Here is a 19,051-nt window from a genome sequence, read left to right as displayed (position 1 = left end):
AAATGATTTTTCATATCGTTTTTTGTAAACATGAAAAAACAAAAATTGTTTTTATTGTTCCCGACAATGTTTACACATGAGTTATTATTGATAATTTTTTTTTCATTATTTAATTATTTCAAGCTATGCAAACGATCATTTTTAGGAATTTGTAGTCTAATTCATTTATTTTTTGCGGAACAAATGCAACTTACTTTTTCAATTTATTCTCATAGGCTAGATATTTATTTATCTCTGCCACCTTATTAAGAGCATGATAGCCTTGCTCTTGTGACACTCTATCTTCCCCCTTTGCGATCTTGAGTAAGGGTTTCACAAGTCTGTGTGTGTCGTAATTTATAGAATTTCGTGACGTGGGAAAAAAACGACCCTCTTAAAATATGACGCGAGAATAGCTCAATTCAATTCCCAAAATGATGAGATCATGGTCTACGACTCGTGATGGTTCTTATAAGTTCTAGTTTTAATATGAGTATTCAAATAAAATTAATCGCTTGAATCACCAATTGATTAATGGAAAATTACATAATGGCCTTGGTTCAAAATGTTGTCCTTCGATGAACTTTTTGTATCAACTTGCACCCCTCAAAGTTTTAAAAAGAGATTCGACCCCCTCCACACCCCCAAAAAAAAAGCCTCAAAAAGTGGAGCCAATCATCAAAATCTATGCCCTCGCTCGGCGTGCTTTGAAGGAGACGAACGAAAGAAAATTGGAAGGTCTCCTTTGTTACGCTTGGGAGCTGCTCTTTGGGTGGGAGGGTACAAGGACCAAGTGGTGAAGTTTGCCGATCGATTGGTAGCCATCAAGATATGGATGGATGGGGGACCCCGAATCAATCCAAGGTACTGGAGGGACCCGAGATCAATGACAACTAAAATTTGGTTGGGACTAAAGGTAACCGATAGATAAATCTTTCAATCGACCTTAATTTGATGTGCAAGTCTACCCATGTCAAAGACTTTATCTCTAAAATTTTTGAGCTGGGTAGGGCCTTTTATGACTAAATTGCCTCTTACCCAAATCCGCTCGGAGCATTCTCTGCATCCACAAGGGTGGGGTGACTCCGTGGGCCGTTGGAAATTTATCAAGTTTAGTCAGTGCTTATCTCTTATAATTTGATAGTTATTCAGAATCGATTCGATTAATGATATCTTGTGATGGAATATGCTGTATGAAAACCGATTAATGATGCTCAAGATTTGATAAGCAATTGCCATCTCCGGCATAACCCATGGCAACCAAAAATTTAAGAAGGGTTATTGCGCACAAACTGATAATGACTTGGGTGTCAACATAATCGGCTCAAATCTAACAAAGGATCGGCACTGTCGGTGGCAATCCAAAATGCCTTTGAGGGTGCTTTTTGTGTGCAGACATCTCAAAGTGTACCCCGGTCTCTCATACTCGATTTGAGGATTTCATAAAAAAACCAAAAAATTCGATAATCGAAATCAAGGAGAGAAGTGCGGAACCAGAGCCACAAAACTCACATGGCCACTATATATTATATCAGAAAAAACACAAAGAGAAATCACTATGCTCTAGAAAAGACCGGTTGGAACTTAGCCCGTAAGGACCAAGGACACCTTCGCGGTACGTTCCATATAAAGTGCCCAAAAGAATGGGGTCGCGAAACAGGGGAAAAACCGAAGGCAAAAAAAAAGAAAAAGAGAGAGAGCATAATTGCCCCCTGTAAAACTCGCGAAATGTTGTAATCAACGAACGGACAAGACCATCTCTCTCTCTCTCTCTCTCTCGTGCTCGCTCGCGGCGGGTTGGTTTTGAATCGAGCCCACCGCTGCGAGTTCCGGAGAGGGAGGCCCTCCGTAAAACCCCTCCCCAAACCCTCCGCCCCCCGCCGCCGTCGCCGGCGTCTCCTGCTCCTCCTCCGCTCAGTGAAGAGGAGGAGCCTTGGTCAGCTTGGCTTGCTGTGGAGTGGCTCCGCTTCTTGATCGCGGGGACCGCCGCCCGCGCTCCTCCGGCCCGGGGAGCTTGCCGTCGGCGTTTCGGTTCGCGGTCTGAAGTACCTTTCCACTGAATGTGAGGTTCGAATCCCTAATCTCTCTCTCTCTTTCTCCGTACGTGGGTAAGCGCCAATGTCGGCGCTCTTGCGGTGTTTTGGAGTTCCGGGTTGTGATCGTTCGTGGGGATTGCAGGCAGGTGTCGCCGCTGGTCTGGGGGTAGAATCGCCTTGGTGTGCTGAATGCACGACTTTGGGAAGCTTTGGCAGGCGTCGTTTCCTTTAAATATTCGCCTTCTGTTCTCTGTTAGGGTTTTTCTTTTTTGAAGTGGTAGTTGTCGTCTGAGTGGGCAGACATGAGCATCGAATTAGGTTTTGGTCAAGATACCGCGAGGAAGCTTGAGTTGAAGTTGAGTTTTTTGATTTTGAGCTGCATGGAGCTTGTCATTTCGGCTATGCGTTAATGATGTATGGCTAGTTATTGCCTCACGCATGTTTTCGGAAAGGAGTCATTTTTGTTCTGGTTTTGCTTTTTAACACTTTGGGTCCAGGAAAAGCGAACACAGAGTCATATGATAGATGGCGTGGACAGAAAAGGATGCTGTTAGTGAGGGAGGAAAGGATCTAATTGCTGAAAATGGTTTCTTGAAAGCATCGGGGTCTTCTCCTGCTACTGACACAACTGTTTCTGGTGCTTCACTGAAGAAGGCATTCGAGGGGAAGGATGCCCTCTCTTATGCCAACATCCTACGTAGCAGGAACAAGTTTGCTGATGCTCTTGCATTGTATGAGGGTATCTTGGAAAAAGATAGTGCAATGGTTGAGGCTTACATTGGCAAAGGCATATGCCTGCAGATGCAGAATATGGGGAGGCTCGCTTTTGATAGCTTTGCAGAAGCCATAAGGTTGGACCCGCAGAATGCTTGTGCCCTGACCCACTGTGGCATACTGTACAAGGACGAGGGCCGCCTCATGGAGGCTGCCGAGGTATGCAAGTAATTTTTCCATCCCTGTCATCACTGCACTTGATGTGTGATTTGCGATGGAAATTGTTTTGTCTTAAGGTGGTACCACTTGCATCAAAGAATGCAAGTAATTGTTCCTTCCCTGTCATTTTTGCAGCTGTTCTGTGTATTGTATGCTGGAAGTTATTTTTCCATTAGTTTCGTGGGTTGCATGCTCAAGTAGTTCTGCTAGACATTTTGCAGGGACATCTGCACTTTAGTATTTTCTAGACGAATCACTCTTCAATCAATTTGTTGTCTTTTGCTGTGAGGAGAAAAAATCCAATTGCTAAATGATGAGCAATGTTGTATGGTACCAGAAGTGAAGCGTTTGGAAATTACTGAATAAAGATGTTACTGCAGCTTTGCACATTTGCATACACATCTGAGAAAAGTATGCTGATCTATATGTACTTTGTTATTTGTTAGGTCTTTATAAAGATGTTAATGCAATTCAACTGCTAAACAATTTATTACTGTTTTTGTATTTCATCTAAGATGAAATAGTAAACATGGTCCTGGACCAGCGTTGTTAACTTGTTTTCACTTGTTAGCTGAAGCAATAAATTTATAACATCTTCGAATATGGTGGGATAAATCGTTTTTTGCTGCACCTCAGAATCTCCGATCTCTCAATATTCTTATTTTGATTGTGTCCTGCATCTGGAACATACTCACTTAGAGACTATTGGTAGCTTGCTGCAAAGTTTGCTCCTTTATGTACTTTTGATTTTGACCTTGTTTCCCGCCTTTCTTCTTGCATCTTAGGAGCGTTTCCTTTCTTATTGTTGCATTCTTCCCCATTTGTGTAAATTCTCGTTTCCTTTAGTGAATTATCCTGTTATACAAAGATTTCATTGAAGTATTTGCAATAATGTGCAATACTAAGGTGGCAATTAAAGGGAGTTGGGCTGGCTTAGGATTGAATGATCTTGGGTATAGAGCTACTTTTGTTTTTGAGTGATTTCAGTCTTTGCTTATTGGATACAGAACAGTTTTGGATATGCATTTTTTGGTTTTGGGTTTTGCTAGATAGAGTTGGTCATTTGCTGGTTGCAATTGGTTCCCAGTCAATCTGTCCTTGCTCCAAATGTTTCCAAGTTTTGTCGGATCAACATAGGTTTAGCTAAAGGGTTGATCTATTTGAACTGTAACTTTCAAATTGATTCAAGTTGGACTATGATCATGACGATATCTTTCCCATGGGAAATGTTAGGGAAAAATCTTAAATACGGTAATACTAGGCGCATTTATTTCAAGTATTCATGAAGAAACAGAGCTCTTGCAAAACAACTGAATTTGTATATTTAAAGCAGCAAAGCATAATTCTAATTTTGTATCTTTATAATGCAAATGCTTTTATATGGTTTCTCTAGAAATAGTTCTACTAAGCACGGTGCACAGACTATTTTTAAAGATTCTAATAGACAGATTCATGAGTATTAAATAGTTACTTTAATCAATTAAAGATTGTTGCTGTAATTGTATAATGAGACGAGAGATCATGCATCTTCATTTTAAAAATTTAATTCTGTTAGCACCAAAGAAACGAGATTGAGAAGGATTGAAGGTAATTTGCTGTCAACATGATGTAACCTTAAAATTGAACTTAATGGACGAGATGTTCTGTAGTACAAAAACACATTTAGAGGAAAATTCTTATAAGAAAAGGGGTAAAATGAGATTTAATCTAGCCTATGGTTGTTTCAGATTCACTTGCATCTCAGATTAGGTTCCATGCATTTCAGTTCATTATGGGGCACATGGGTCAGGTTGTTTTTTGGATTCTCATAGACGGGATTACTTGGATTCAATAAGTTTTTGCTCAAGTTAGATCTCTGATTTTTACTCTTTGCTCAGATCCAGTTTTAGGTTTTGGTGCAGATGTCTTGCTTGGGTCAGCTTTTTTTACCCTGTTGCTGTAGTAGTGGAGTGATTTTTTCCTTTGCCACTTATCCAAGTTAGTGTTGCTATATTGTTGCTTACAAAAAGGAAAGAATAGGCTTGATATAATCAAGTTATGATACGTGGTGCCACTGATTTTGCTGGATGACAGTAAATATGACACTAGAGGTTTTGAAATATTAAAAATATCGTATGCACTAATGTCAGAAGGATTGATATCGGTAGGCTGAATTTGTAATTTGCTGATTCTTTCTCCTTGTGCATGGCTTCTAAAATTCACATACACCTGCTTGAGCCCTGTCTTGCTAACTTTTGAAGGTATTGATCTTATGTTAACCAGTACTAATTTGGGTGTATTGGACAAGTTTGTGGAGCCAACTTTTAGCCTTTGTTGAACTGATCTAGCTTGGTTAATTACAAACTTCTGTTTTCTTGCTATTATTCTTATCTTCCTATTTCTTGTCATTTTATCCATATCTTTTCAATATTTCTTTTCTATTGTGGGTCTTGTTGCTTTCTATCATCTGCAGTTCGAAATGTGTCACTGATGCAGAAATTTCTGATTGGATGTGTAGTCATATCAGAAGGCTCTCAAAGCGGATCCTTTGTACAAGCCTGCTGCAGAGTGCTTAGCTATTGTGCTAACAGACATTGGGACCAGCTTAAAGCTTGGTGGTAATACCCAGGAAGGGATTCAGAAGTATTATGAAGCTCTTAAAATTGATCCTCACTACGCTGTAAGCTGTCATTCTTCATCGTTCTCTTTTCCTTATTCTGCATTGTTAACCATAAAGTGTACTCATAAATTCTCTTGCTCACAAACTTGTATTTGCATGCAGCCGGCGTATTATAACCTCGGTGTTGTCTACTCTGAAATGATGCAATATGACACAGCCCTTAATTGTTATGAGAAGGCTGCTCTGGAGAGGCCCTTGTATGCAGAAGCATATTGCAACATGGGGGTAATATACAAGAACCGTGGTGACTTGGAGTCAGCTATTGCCTGCTATGAGAGGTATCTGCTGTTGCCAACTGATGGCAGTTGGATCTATTGTTGCATTTTCAGTTCAGAGCAATTCTTTTGCTGAAGCTTTCCTTGTGTGGTTTCTTTGCAACAGATGTCTTGCTGTGTCTCCAAATTTTGAGATTGCAAAAAACAATATGGCAATAGCTTTGACAGATTTAGGGACAAAGGTGATTACCTGTACATTTTCCTGGCATAAAAGTTTTATTTTTGTTGTGGCTGTTAATTCCCTTTGGACAGTAATGCAATGTAAGCCTCATGATTTGTTGTAGAGTTCTTTCAATGATTAGATTGGCTAAACAGGGTCTGATCACTGTTGATTATTGGTACTTGTACTGAGGGCATTCATTGAGTCACCTGTGCTTGCATTTTGTGTCAGAATATAAAGAGGATGGAAGGGGAGGTCTTGTCCAACCCAATTACTAATATTGACCATATCTCTCAAAAACCTGAACTCTTGAAGGCCTAATATCGAAAATAATGAAATATAGGAATTATGTTTCGATTTGCCAAATCTCTTTTGGAGTTATAATGCTAGATTTAAGTTCTTATCCTTTCTGGATAGAATAACTTGCTATGACCAATGATTCATTGATGGTTTTCTTTGAATAGGTCGTTGGCTAAATGTTTAATTGCAGCCACTGTCCAAGCATCTCAGTTCTGCCCCTGTTACTCTAAGCATTTGCAATTTCCTTGAGTCAATTGAACTTGCTGTTACATATATGAGATGAACTGACAAATTGGATGGAAGCAATCAAAGGATGTTGAAAATACTCTCCTATAACACATCGTAGACACTTATAAATATGTTTCTAGACAATTGCATTGCCCTGTGATAAATGTAAATTGGTCTTTTATGATTTCACCTAAATGCATTGTTAATTTGCCTGTAGATTGTTTAGGAAAAGAATTTGTTGGAGATAGAAAAGAGTTCCACTGAATAAGGATAAATCTCCTCTATAGATGCAATTGGTGTATAAGCCTATAAGCATTTTCAACTGCTATATGTTGGTCAAATACAATCCTTGATTGAATCTAAGAAACTGAGCATGTTTTTCTAGTTTCAAAATCATGATAATGTTGTAAAGTTAGTTGAAGACTTGCACTACATGTGATTGTATAATTTATAGATTTTGTTTTCCTCATACAGGTAAAATTGGAAGGAGACATAAACCAAGGTGTGGCATATTACAAAAAGGCTTTGTACTATAATTGGCACTATGCAGACGCCATGTATAATCTTGGTGTTGCTTATGGTGAAATGCTGAAGTTTGATATGGTAAGTGATATGTCGAAGATGATTTTTGGCCTTATGTTCCCATCTAAATTGCCTTCTTTGTCCTAATAAAAGATGGGAAAGCTCGTGGTCTGGCATCCTTGAGCACCTGTTTTCAGATGTGTTTGTTTTACAGCAATCATGTAGATTCTGAAGATAGTTAGTGTTGAGTAAAAATTAAAGTCAATTGAAAGCAAATATTCCATGTTGAAAGAATGAAATTTTGTTTATAATAGCCTGTTGTAGATAGAATTTTTGTTGGCAACTGCACATTAGTGTGACTTTTATGTATCGAAATTTGTTTAACTTATTTTCATCTTGCCTCAAATTAGAAATTTGTAATGTCTTGGTCTGAAAGTTTACCTCAAGAATGTGAAATCACTAAGTTTGTAAACTTAGAAGATGGCAATAAATAGGAATACCGTTAGCTATATTTCTACAATTTTAACTGAGAGATAGTTTAAGTTGTTGAACCCTTTCATTAGCACCTAAATCTTGATGTAAATGATGTACTAGACTTAGTGGATTCATTATCTTGTTGATGATACTGCAAGCAGAGAGGATCTCCTCGGTGCCTTCGTAAAGGAAATATGTATGTTTTTGCTGAAAAAGAAAAGTCATTGAAGAGAATCTCTTGGCCCATTTAATTCCAAGTCTGTGCTCCTTACCATGCTTAAATTCCTTGAACATTTGGAGAATATACAGAGGCCTTATAATCATTTCTATTTAGCGGTATGGTTTCAAGCATATGCAAGGGTCCATATTAGCACCATGATGATGTTATTATGGTGAATACACCTCACTATCAGTGTAGAAATTTGAATCTGTAATTGCTGTTTACTAAGAGTACTATAGGACCTCGGAGAGATAATAATGCTCCATTTGCATCTGCAGGCGATTGTGTTTTATGAACTTGCTTTCCATTTCAATCCACACTGTGCCGAGGCATGCAACAATTTGGGTGTTATCTACAAAGATCGGGACAATCTTGATAAAGCTGTAGAATGTTACCAGGCAAAGCTTTTCACCAGTGATTACTGAAAGTTCACCCATCTGGTCAACCATTATTTGTACTACTGACATAGTTGTTTACTCTCATTTTACAGTTAGCTTTATCAATCAAGCCTAATTTTTCTCAGTCACTAAACAATCTGGGTGTTGTATACACGGTTCAGGTTTGTGATGATTCATAGCTGAGAAATATGTGAATCAGTTTGCTTGAGCTACCTCTGACTTTCTTCTTCTTTCTCCTTGGCGTTCTTCTCTTCTTTTCTCTGGCAGGGTAAAATGGATGCGGCCGCTAGCATGATTGAAAAAGCTATAATTGCTAATCCAACATATGCTGAGGCATACAATAACCTAGGTCAGCACTGTAAAAACAAGCTATTTCCTTTAGTGTTTACTGAATAGTATTGCAAGTGAGACACATTGATGTAGGGTCATAGCTGATATTTGTTCTAAACATCGCCAAAAAAATATTATGTGGCTCCATAATTATCATATAGCATCAGTTGCCCTCACTTCTCCTTTTTGGAAAGTCCACTAGATGTTGTGTCCTGTTTTTTATTTGTTTTCTTTGCTAAGCTTATCCTATTTTATTTTTCATTATTAAACTCTTGATTTGGGACAAGGGAAAAAGCATGTTTAATATCGAAAGGCTGGATTGAATGGTTGAGTTGCTGTGAAAAGGCTAATATATTGATGGAAAGTCTACATAAGAATTCTAGAAGTAGCAGCTACAAAGTTGCAAATCATGGGTTTTTTGTATTTTGCTTGGTGCAAATCAGTAGAGTTTTTTGGTAGCACTTGTATGAAAATGCAATTCATAGCTCTTCCTTGGTTGCTTTAAGTAAATTAGTCCTTCTTGTTACGAGCAAAATACTCTATGCATGTTCTTGTAAAAGCTTAATTCCAGTTGTTTCTGTACCTCCACTGTTCAGTACAACAGAGATATCTGATATCATTTGCATATAGGGGTTCTTTATCGAGATGCTGGCAATATAACAATGGCAATTAATGCCTATGAGCAGTGCCTCAAGATAGATCCTGATTCTCGGAATGCTGGCCAGGTAATGTTTGTCTTTATATACCGTTTGGTAGTCTGCTTTTATTGCAATGACATCTTTTTTGGGGATGACATGCCTTGTTTTGTTAAAGGCTTGATTCTCCTGGAGTAGTTCCATAGTGTTTTTTCTACATCAGAGTTTGATTCTTTTGTAATGTTCTTGAACTTACTTTTGTTTGCTTGTCTCGAAACACTGATACATGGATTTTTTGCATTTGGGAATTGTTTATTGAACAAACAAAGGTCCACTTGGCAGTTTATGCATTTTTTTTTGGTCTATGTCTGAGTTTGTCATGGGGAACCCTACATAGAGATTATTCTTTCCTGTGATTTATGTGGGTGGAGAGGTTTACCACTCATTTCTGTTTGTATCTTCTTAAATTTTGTCTGACCACTGATATTTCCAAGATATTCCTGCTGTCCATAACCTTGTAATGGGTTAGTTGTTGTCATGAAGCCTGTACTCAGTGAGTGAATACAAAATTTAAATGTAAAGGAAAAAGGGTGCCTGAAGAGGTTCAGTTTCCATTCTGACCTCTTCTGTTATTGGGCAATTGATCTCTTTGAGTTAGTTCGAATTGTCAATGGTTGATTAATTTCCTTAGCTGTGTTTATATTGTCAGCCTTTAAACATTATTTAATATTTGTTGATCTGAAATTGATCCAGAATTGTATTAGCCATAGTTTTCTTTCATAATTGACTGCCTATTGGGCTACTTCCATGCCACCTTTGAAAACCTATGTTTTTTCAGAACATAAAAAATGACTGAATAAAATGTGTTTCAGCTGCGGAATGCTGAGAATACCTTTTTGTGGTTCTTGCATCGCTTTATGATAGTAAAGAAGCATGTGAAATAAATACTGAGTTAGTTGCTCTTGACATGAGGATTAAGGATATGTACAGGTGCTATCTTACTTGTGGGCTTTCATCGTACAACATACTTGTATTTGCTTATCTTTGACTTTGCCTCAAGTTAAGCATATTTAGTTTTTCAATTTGATGTGAAAGTTAATTTCTTGTTTTGGTCAAGGGAACCTTTATACCTGTTTAGTACCCTAATTATGTAGTGATCATATGGATTTTTCATCATAGCATCTAAGTCTAATGTTACGCTACTCCTTTCAAGGCCCTTTCTCAAGGTATTTAGAGCTAAAGGAAGTGAAGAAATATAAAAGGAACTACAAGCAACTAATTTTAAATTGTTGACTTCATTCATGAAACTGAGTGATATATTGGTTTCCTGTTAATATGTTCTTTGCTGATTTTTATCTGCCCAATGGATTTTGTACTTTGAGTCCTATTCTTCACTTTAAGATATTCTTTTGGACAGAATCGGCTTCTTGCTATGAACTACATAAATGAGGGGCATGATGACAAACTTTTTGAGGCTCACAGGTTGGCCTTTAACTTCTTTCAACTTAGCATATATCTTCAAACACTTGTATGATCTCCAAAGAGGCTTTTGCTATGTCTACTACATTACATAAGCATTTCTATGGTTCTACTTGAAGATATTATTTTGGTATAGAAGAAAGGATCAAGGATATCTTTTATCCTCTTTAACTGGGGTGGACACATCTTGGTTCGCCATAACTCAACTTTCTTTTTCCTCTGTACATCTGTTATCTTCGACTGCACTTGCTTCTTCTCTCTTTAAGGAGAAAGAAAGAGAAGGTCAAAGGCATTGGCTGCACTGCCTTTAAGCACGGTTAATATTTAAATAACAGTAGAGTAGCCGCAGTCACACTCTAACCCTCAATAACAAATCTATGTAAGAGAATGAATGGCTGTGGCATAATGCAGTTTTAGATCTGATAAGTGTCTGTTGCCCTGTTTCGCATATTGCAAGCTTAAAATAGAAGTTTCAGTCCATAGTTGATTGGTAATCATTACTTCTGAGTCTCAATGTCATCTGGTGATTGATATCTAAGTTTGTCTTAATGGGCTAGCATTTTATTCTTGTCTCGAGTGTATCAATGCCTACATAATGCTGACATTTTTGGAAAGTAGTGGGTGCACACTTAGCTGTTGACAAAGCAATGGGTCACAGATGATGAAAATCTGATGTATCTCATGGAGGGGGGTTTCCTAGGACTGGAGTCGGTAGAATTGGGTTTCTAAGAGATCCAAGGGCAGTGTTAATTTCACATTGAGAAATTTGACCTTGAGGAATTAGTCATGGCCGAGCATGATGATTGAATTTCAAAGCAGAGTAAAGAAAGTTTTACTAATCCTAAATGCTCATGGCAGGTGATTATGTACAATGGTTCCACTCGGTAAAATGCTAAAATCTTTCATTCCCCTGTGCTGATGTCATTCTCTTTAGTAAGAAGAAATTTATTGATCTTTAAGCCTACATTGTGTAAAAAACAAATCGTGTGAATTTTTTTAAGAATTCTATTGCATCAATATCGATGGCATGTCTAAAATAGCTAAATAACTTGGGTTATTCAACTTTTGGGGTGACTTTCAAAACTTTTACTCTTTCAATTCCGTCATTAAACTTTTTAGATGTTAAAAAAGACTGATGGAACAATGGCATGGCATGCCAACTGACACATGGATAAAGTGTCACTTCCTCATTTGTTATATGACACATTAGTTCTTTTACAGATGTTTGATGGACTGGCCTCTGACTGAAAGAACCTTCGTAATTGAGTGACCTGATTAAGTTTTCACAAGTTCAATGATAAAGAAAAATTGGACCACCATCCATGTCTTTACTCTCCAAAATATGCGAGAAAGGATCCCTTCTGGTGTTTATCATTGATACTCTTTACTTGTTTTATGGTATGACAATCATTTAGCAGCGATCATATTTGGGATCTGTTCCTTTAGAGTACACATTTGATAGTTTTCATGTGTCTTTGCTAAACTGAACGTTTCCATGCAGGGACTGGGGTAGACGCTTTATGAGGTTGTTTCCACAGTACACTTCATGGGAGAACACGAAAGATCCAGACAGACCTCTTGTGATTGGATATGTGTCTCCTGATTACTTTACTCATTCAGTATCATATTTCATCGAAGCGCCTCTTTCATGTCACGACTATTCAAATTACAATGTGGCGGTTTATTCGGCAGTTGTGAAGGTACAGTTCACATTTGAGCTAATGACTACTTCAGAAACTATGGCTTTCCTCCGAGAGGCACGAGACACATGGTGCATTTATTTATAGATCTTCCTGCTCTAACTGTGTGGTAATAATCACATGTTAATTTTCTCATTTCTACTTTCTCCGATCATGTCTGGGTTATGCTGGATGTGATGAGAAGAAGAAAAATAAAATACAAGATCTGCTTTTCATCTGTTTTCCAGAATTGAACTGGATCAACTGGCTCAACCAGGGACCAGTGCTTGGTCCAGTCTGGTTTTCATCATTGGTTTGTTGTGGGAAATACCACTAAAAATGAGCTTGGACCTACTTCAATCGATCAAACTGATGAACTGATTTACTTGGTCTGACTGCATCTTGACCTTCAAAATTAACATTGATGATGTGGGACTTGATCTCCTGACCCTTGGAAGGAGGGACAATGCATAAGCCACCTGTAAGCCATGATTTCGAATCTAGACCTGTTAAATAATAAATACATGACAGACAGGAAATGTCCCTGAAAAAGCGTTAAATTGCTACTGCATAAAATTCAAGTGCATTCCACAATGAGTTAGTGGCTCTTTGCCATTCTAGCTAGGAAGGAAGGATGCATCAGTTACTACATTCCCCATTTATATTACTACTTTATTTGATGACGTCACTTTAAATCTACTTGTCTGGTTGAGCCGGTTAAACCTGGAAATTGGGAGTCTCACCATTTAATGTATGCATCCCTTTCTAAGAAGACTGTTTGATTTAATTATATTCTTATGCTCTATGCTTCTCTCTAAGTTCTGAAAGTTTTAGAATCTTCTTCAGAAACTTGATTTTTTTTTGGATCCGTTATTTAACTGAGACCTGCTTGGACTTCATAGGTTTGATTATTATCTAGAATTTATCGTTGAGTCGTCACAACTGGCTGCAAATTCAGTCTGGCAGAAGTCGTTTAGAAAAAAGCTCTTTGATATAAGTTTATAAGTCCTTAGCCTCATGCTGTGAGTCTAAATCACTTTGCGGTACCACTGCAGCATTCACCTATTCTCTGGCACTTATGTTTTTCACTCTGATTTCTAATGCGGTTTTTTCTATGTTGGTTTGCTGTTGCTCTTGCTATATGACAGAGATTCCCTTTCTCACTTTGATAAGTAAAGAAGAATTTTAAAAAAAAAAAAAAAGTACCAACAAGGGAACCCTGTACAAAATGGTTGAGGACAGAGAGTAAAGACCACAAAGTGTCACTATTGAAGAACAACACTACTGATTGTCAGGAATTGTGTCCTCTACGGCTGGTCCTCAAATTGAAATAAAAGAAATCTCAAGTAGCTATATGTCTTCTTGAGAGTAGGGGTAGCTCAGTCCAATTTAAAATCTTTTTTGTTCCTCGGGGGTTGGAGGGAGGGGTTCTCAGAAGTCCCTAAATATATCTTGATACTAAAGATGTGGGTAGGATTATCCTGAAGATAGTCTTCTCTCTTTGAAAAAGCTGTAACTGCAGCATCTAGATACTAAAAAGCTGCATAATTAACTGAAGCGACCGTGACTCAGTGTACTGTTTGGGGCCTTTTTCACAGAGAGAACTTTTGGTATTGGTTCTCTCTGCTTCTTTGCTACACGCTGAAAAGACTGACTACTCTGTGAAGAGGGCTCTGTAGCTTTATTGAGTTCCAGACTGCTGTACTGCACTTATTTCAGCCTTGTTAACCCCCTTCTACTCAGCTATTCAGAGTTGAATGCTTATCCATCTTTCCTTGCTAAATCAATAAATACTCTTAGCCATAGTTTTTTAATAATATTTCAAAACTCATCCACTTTATGATGCATGGCCACTCTGAGCCATGGATGATCCTTGTCACAAATGGATACTGTCGTAGGTACTTCACTTGCTATTTCACTTGCTATCCAAGGATAATGTCAGGACTATAGGTAGTCAGTCCCCTTCAGACTTGACATATCTTTTGTATGCTTTGCAGGCAGATGCAAAAACTTTCAGGTTCAGGGATAAGGTATTGAAAAATGGTGGTATATGGAGAGATATATATGGAGTTGATGAAAAGAAGGTTGCCAGCATGATAAGGGAAGATAAGGTTGATATCTTAGTTGAACTCACTGGGCATACTGCCAATAACAAGCTGGGAATGATGGCTTGCCGACCTGCTCCAGTTCAGGCACGTTTTACTTGACTTGAACTCCACTTTACTAATTTCTACTCTGCTTCTTCTGTTACGCGTGATGTTCATACTTTTTATCAACTGCAATTATCCTTTCCACCCATGTTGAATTCATGGAAACTTGGAGCTTTGTATAGAAGTTTGGTTCTTTGGTTTTTCTCATCAAGTGGAATTTTTTCTTTATTTTTTAGCTTTGGAGGACTTTGTGCAACATCTACTCAATTAGTCAGGATGTTGATTTTTTTTCCAGAATGGTTCATCAGTCAACTTAAACATAATATGATCAAATGAGTCTTTTGGAAAGGAGAATTATCATGTATCCTTAAGCCACATCTAAGGTAATTTGGAAATGCACAAAGATGAATTCTACATGGTTCCATGTTTTAATGAGAATGGTACACCTTCTTATTTGATATCTTCAAGTTCAAGCGTTAAAATTGTTTATCATTACACTTAAGGCTTGGGTGATGCAATTTGTGTAAATTTTCTGAACTTGATCTTGGTTAGAATTTCCAAATGATTACAATGAAAAGGGGTCTTACTTAATGGACTGATGCATAAGTTTGTTTGAATTATTATTATTATTATTATTATTTTTTTTGCCACAAGTTTATTTAAGTAGTTAGCGTACTTTTAAATGCACCAAAATCGACAACACAGATGAAGTTTAATGTCATTATAAATACCTATAGTGATGTAATTTGGTTTGTCAAGCATGACCGGACTTCAATAAGACATTTATCTGCCATTTTGAGTCCATACTAATGCATAAGAATTGGCATATGAACTGAGAGAGGCTGATTTGATAGAAAATTGAGGTTGACCCTTCAGGTGGTCAGTGGGTCGTTTAAGCTTGAAGGTCTTTGTTTTCATATTCTTGCTGAATATGCATCTGAGTCACACTGATACAACTATCTGGTAGCTTTTCCATGTTTAATTCAGTTGTCCTCTGTTTTAGGTAACTTGGATTGGCTATCCAAATACTACTGGTTTGCCTACTATAGACTACAGAATCACTGACTCCCTTGCAGATCCTCCTGACACGAAGCAGAAGTATCTCTCTCTCTCTCTCTCTCTCTCTCACACACGCACACACACACGCACATGCAAGTGATAGCTATGTTGTTTTCGGATCTTATAATTGTCGGCTCGATGTTTGAGTTCCTCCCCTGAGGACATTCTCAAGGGCAAAATGCTATTCTGCCTAAACAACATGAGACGCACTAGCAAATGTTTCATTGTACATGGTGTTTGTGTAGTGGCGTAAAAAAAGCATGGAATTTACTGTGTTATCTGCAGGCACGTTGAAGAGCTGATCCGGTTACCGGAGTGCTTCCTTTGTTATACACCTTCTCCTGAGGCTGGGCCTGTTTGTCCAACTCCTGCGCTTTCAAATGGCTTTGTAACATTTGGTAGCTTCAATAACTTGGCAAAGGTATTTATTAACATGCTGGTGTGGCTGTTGTGCTTATACATTAAACTCCTTGTTTCCACCTTCCTCCATTTGATTTTCCTTGGGTGCAGGGGAGTGTTTAGTATCTGACACTGTTATCTGTTGCTCCTCTCTCTTCCTATATCAGATAACTCCTAAAGTGCTGCAAGTCTGGGCAAGAATACTTTGTGCAGTTCCGAACTCTCGTCTGGTGGTAAAGTGTAAACCTTTTTGTTGTGATAGTGTAAGGCAGAGATTCCTTGCCACTTTGGAGCAGCTGGGATTGGAATCTTTACGTGTTGATCTACTTCCACTAATTCTTCTTAATCATGATCATATGCAAGCATATTCTCTCATGGATATCAGGTAAGTTACATGTCCTCAATTAGTTAGATGCAGTGCTAGTGCACTCTGTCCCTACCTTCTCTCTTCCGACTCTCTTTCAATCATGGCCTAGGTGTCATTCTTTATGTACATGTTGTTGGGACCTGTATCTGTCACCTTTCTTCTGCTTATCGTTGAATCTCAGATTTTTTATCTTTGTAATGGATATTTATTTCTCCATGTCTGTTCAAATTTCTTTTACCTTGTCATTACTGCATCTGCAGTTGTAAATGTGCTGCTCGATTGTTGGGTCCTGTATCATATAGCAAACTAAGAGCAACGCTTAACAATGAACTAAAATTCAAGGAATTTACTTGTCTGAGTTCTCATTAAACAGGAACAGAATGTAAGTTCTACTGACTGTTCTTGTCTCTTTTTAAATGAAATCCATCCTGTTTTTAGTGAATCTTAAAACTGTCAAGATTTTTATTTTAAAAACTGTTTTGAACTTTAATGCATTGGCTAGGTCATGTCTAAAACAGAAAGAAAAAAATTGTTTTTTGCTCTTCTACATCTTCGTTCAGGTCGCTGCCTACATCAGTAATCCTGAACATGTATCTGGATGCGCCTGACTTGCTGCATATTTTGGTTACAGATTATAATTTGATTTGTTCTTTATATTGTAGCTTGGATACTTTTCCCTATGCTGGAACTACTACAACATGTGAATCATTATACATGGGGGTCCCATGCATCGCAATGGCCGGTTCAGTTCATGCTCACAATGTTGGTGTGAGTCTTTTGACAAAAGTTGGTGAGCATTTTGATGCCTAGTGCTCTTCTTGATAAAATGGTCCTGTTTAATCATTTTTCCTGATGTTCTTCACTACTTCCTATGTGTGAATATTGGGAATTTGTTCTACATAAATGCGTGTACCATAACTACTTCATTGTCCTCTTTGATGTAGGATATATAATTTTAGTTGTCATTAGAATTTCACTATAAAGCAACCTTATAACTAGCATTTGTTGAAAAATTTCTGCTAGACGAAAATGGGCACAAGCTTATTGTTTTGGCTGCCTTGAAAGATATCAGAAATTGGGAAAGAGAAACTTTTGGAGCTCTGGGGTGGGAAAAGATGATTACATTTTCATAGAGGCCTTGGGCTGAAAGCTCATCTTGTCCAGGAGTCCCATCTGCCGGGAAAAGAAAATGGAATAGTAAAATAAGAAGGATCCTGTTATTGAGTGCCCTGGTGGCACTAGTTAAGTATACTTTATTTGGAACAATTTATCTTTCACGACACTAATTGTGCATAATACGGGGACAAACAGTGTATTGTAAACTGTAAAATTTTCTTCATTGGTTTGTTAAAGGCGGCCCTAAGGCACTCATTAACAAAGTCCAAATAAAAACAAGTAAAAGATCACCTTCCGCGATTGACTCGACCTTATTATAGAAGGACCACAAATCTTAAGAGTCCATGTTTCTTTCGAAGTCTGGTTCATATTTCATACTCGCACACCTACTTCACAGTTCCGGTAGGCTGGTCATCCTATAATTTGTAAAAGAATCCACCGTGTCTCTAAAATGTGCCGTATTTTTTTCCTTGTCTTTGTTCTCGTATCGCTTTGTTTTCCTGCATTTACATTTCCTTATGTACGTGGATTTTTTTACGGTATAGTTCTGACTTGGGCTTTAGCTGGATGCCCTTCCTCTCTCTATTTTTCTGCCTGTGTTTGAATGCCTTCTTATATTTCTTTTGGCTATTGCTTCTTATAGTTTCCTTTGTCAACTTTTTGGTTTGTGATGTAAGCCTTTGTCCTTCACTGCAACAGGACTAGGACATCTAATTGCCAAAAATGAAGATGAATATGTTGAGTCGGCTCTGCAACTGGCATCTGATGTTAATGCTCTCTCAAAGTTGAGAATGAGTCTCCGGGAACTTATGTCCAAGTCTCCCGTATGCGATGGACCAAAATTCATCACCGGTTTGGAATCAACATACAGAAGTATGTGGCGGAGGTACTGTAAAGGTGATGTTCCGGCCTTGAGAAACTTGGAAATGCTTCAACAACACGCAGCTTCTGAACCTTTGAGCATGCCTGCTGCAAGCATCTCAGTTTCACCGGAGATACCTTCTGAATCAGCCAAAGCAAATGGATTTGCACAGGTGGCACCTGTTCTGACTCTAACCTCTAGCGAAGAAAATGGTCAGGTGAATGAAGCTGCCAAAGATGGGAAATGAGGTGTATGAAGGATTTTTGTTCTTGTTCTAATTGCTGGGGAATCCGGGTATAGCTTGAAAGGCCACTTTGAAAAAATCTGCATCCTTAGAAGTGTCGGTGTATGCTTATTTGGCTTCCGGGGGTTGACCCACGCAGTGATCCTTGAGAAGAATTGCATTTTTTAGGGAAATCCTGATATCCATGCAAGTGGATAAATAGAAGGCGATTTGAGGAGGTTTATAGGCCATAGTAAACTGCAATTTACCCCCCTGAAAGAGATTATAGTGATGGGCTGTAAAGTACTGTTCTAGGGGCATAGTTATTTTTCAATTTTTCTTCTTTTTGCTTCTTTGGGTATGGGATGGTGGGGGGCTGGTCTTGGTCGTGGTTGTATCCTCTGTTATATAAGATCTGATGGTAACTTCTCTCGATCTTCTAATAGTAAAAGATTAAATGTTCAGCCAATTATAATTATCATTTTGTCGTTGAATGATCTCCATCGAGGAGCTGCGGTCAGAACTCAGTGTCGTCCTTCGTCCAAGGGATTGCGGTGAATTGTTCTAG

The 19,051-nt window shown here is 38.2% G+C and overlaps 1 protein-coding gene across 5 annotated transcripts; it reads left to right on the top strand.

Moving 5' to 3' along the window:
- Positions 1 to 1,705: 1,705 nt before the first annotated feature.
- On the top strand, positions 1,706 to 18,964 carry LOC104426048 (probable UDP-N-acetylglucosamine--peptide N-acetylglucosaminyltransferase SPINDLY). Of its 5 annotated transcripts, XM_010038973.3 has the most exons (19): positions 1,706 to 2,046; positions 2,158 to 2,370; positions 2,513 to 2,948; positions 5,446 to 5,607; positions 5,710 to 5,885; positions 5,989 to 6,064; positions 7,045 to 7,173; positions 8,065 to 8,184; positions 8,277 to 8,345; positions 8,452 to 8,533; positions 9,145 to 9,239; positions 10,567 to 10,631; positions 12,130 to 12,328; positions 14,305 to 14,499; positions 15,461 to 15,555; positions 15,802 to 15,937; positions 16,083 to 16,300; positions 16,945 to 17,072; positions 18,098 to 18,964. In XM_010038973.3, exons 3-19 carry the CDS (start codon positions 2,541 to 2,543, stop codon positions 18,505 to 18,507), a joined length of 2,763 nt encoding a protein of 920 aa, XP_010037275.2. In that variant the 5' UTR covers positions 1,706 to 2,046; positions 2,158 to 2,370; positions 2,513 to 2,540; the 3' UTR covers positions 18,508 to 18,964. The 5 variants fall into 5 exon arrangements, with proteins under 5 accessions (XP_010037275.2, XP_010037277.2, XP_010037274.2 ...); XM_010038975.3 differs by lacking the exon at positions 2,158 to 2,370 and having other exon boundaries at positions 1,706 to 2,041; XM_010038972.3 differs by having other exon boundaries at positions 1,706 to 2,041; positions 2,158 to 2,948.
- Positions 18,965 to 19,051: the final 87 nt, after the last annotated feature.

This window comes from Eucalyptus grandis, chromosome 11 (assembly GCF_016545825.1).
Source record: "Eucalyptus grandis isolate ANBG69807.140 chromosome 11, ASM1654582v1, whole genome shotgun sequence".
Classification (NCBI taxonomy): domain Eukaryota; kingdom Viridiplantae; phylum Streptophyta; class Magnoliopsida; order Myrtales; family Myrtaceae; genus Eucalyptus; species Eucalyptus grandis.
The sequence above is the reverse complement of the archived record's forward strand: the minus strand, read 5'-3'. Positions and strand labels throughout refer to the sequence as shown.

Bases quoted from the DNA above. Each gene is read 5' to 3' on its own strand.
- LOC104426048 (XM_010038975.3), top strand. From the start codon at position 2,541: ATGGCGTGGACAGAAAAGGATGCTGTTAGTGAGGGAGGAAAGGATCTA. The intron at 8,534-9,144 runs GTCAGCACTGTA...ATTTGCATATAG, and splicing joins TGAGGCATACAATAACCTAG to GGGTTCTTTATCGAGATGCT. The intron at 9,240-10,566 runs GTAATGTTTGTC...TCTTTTGGACAG, and splicing joins ATTCTCGGAATGCTGGCCAG to AATCGGCTTCTTGCTATGAA.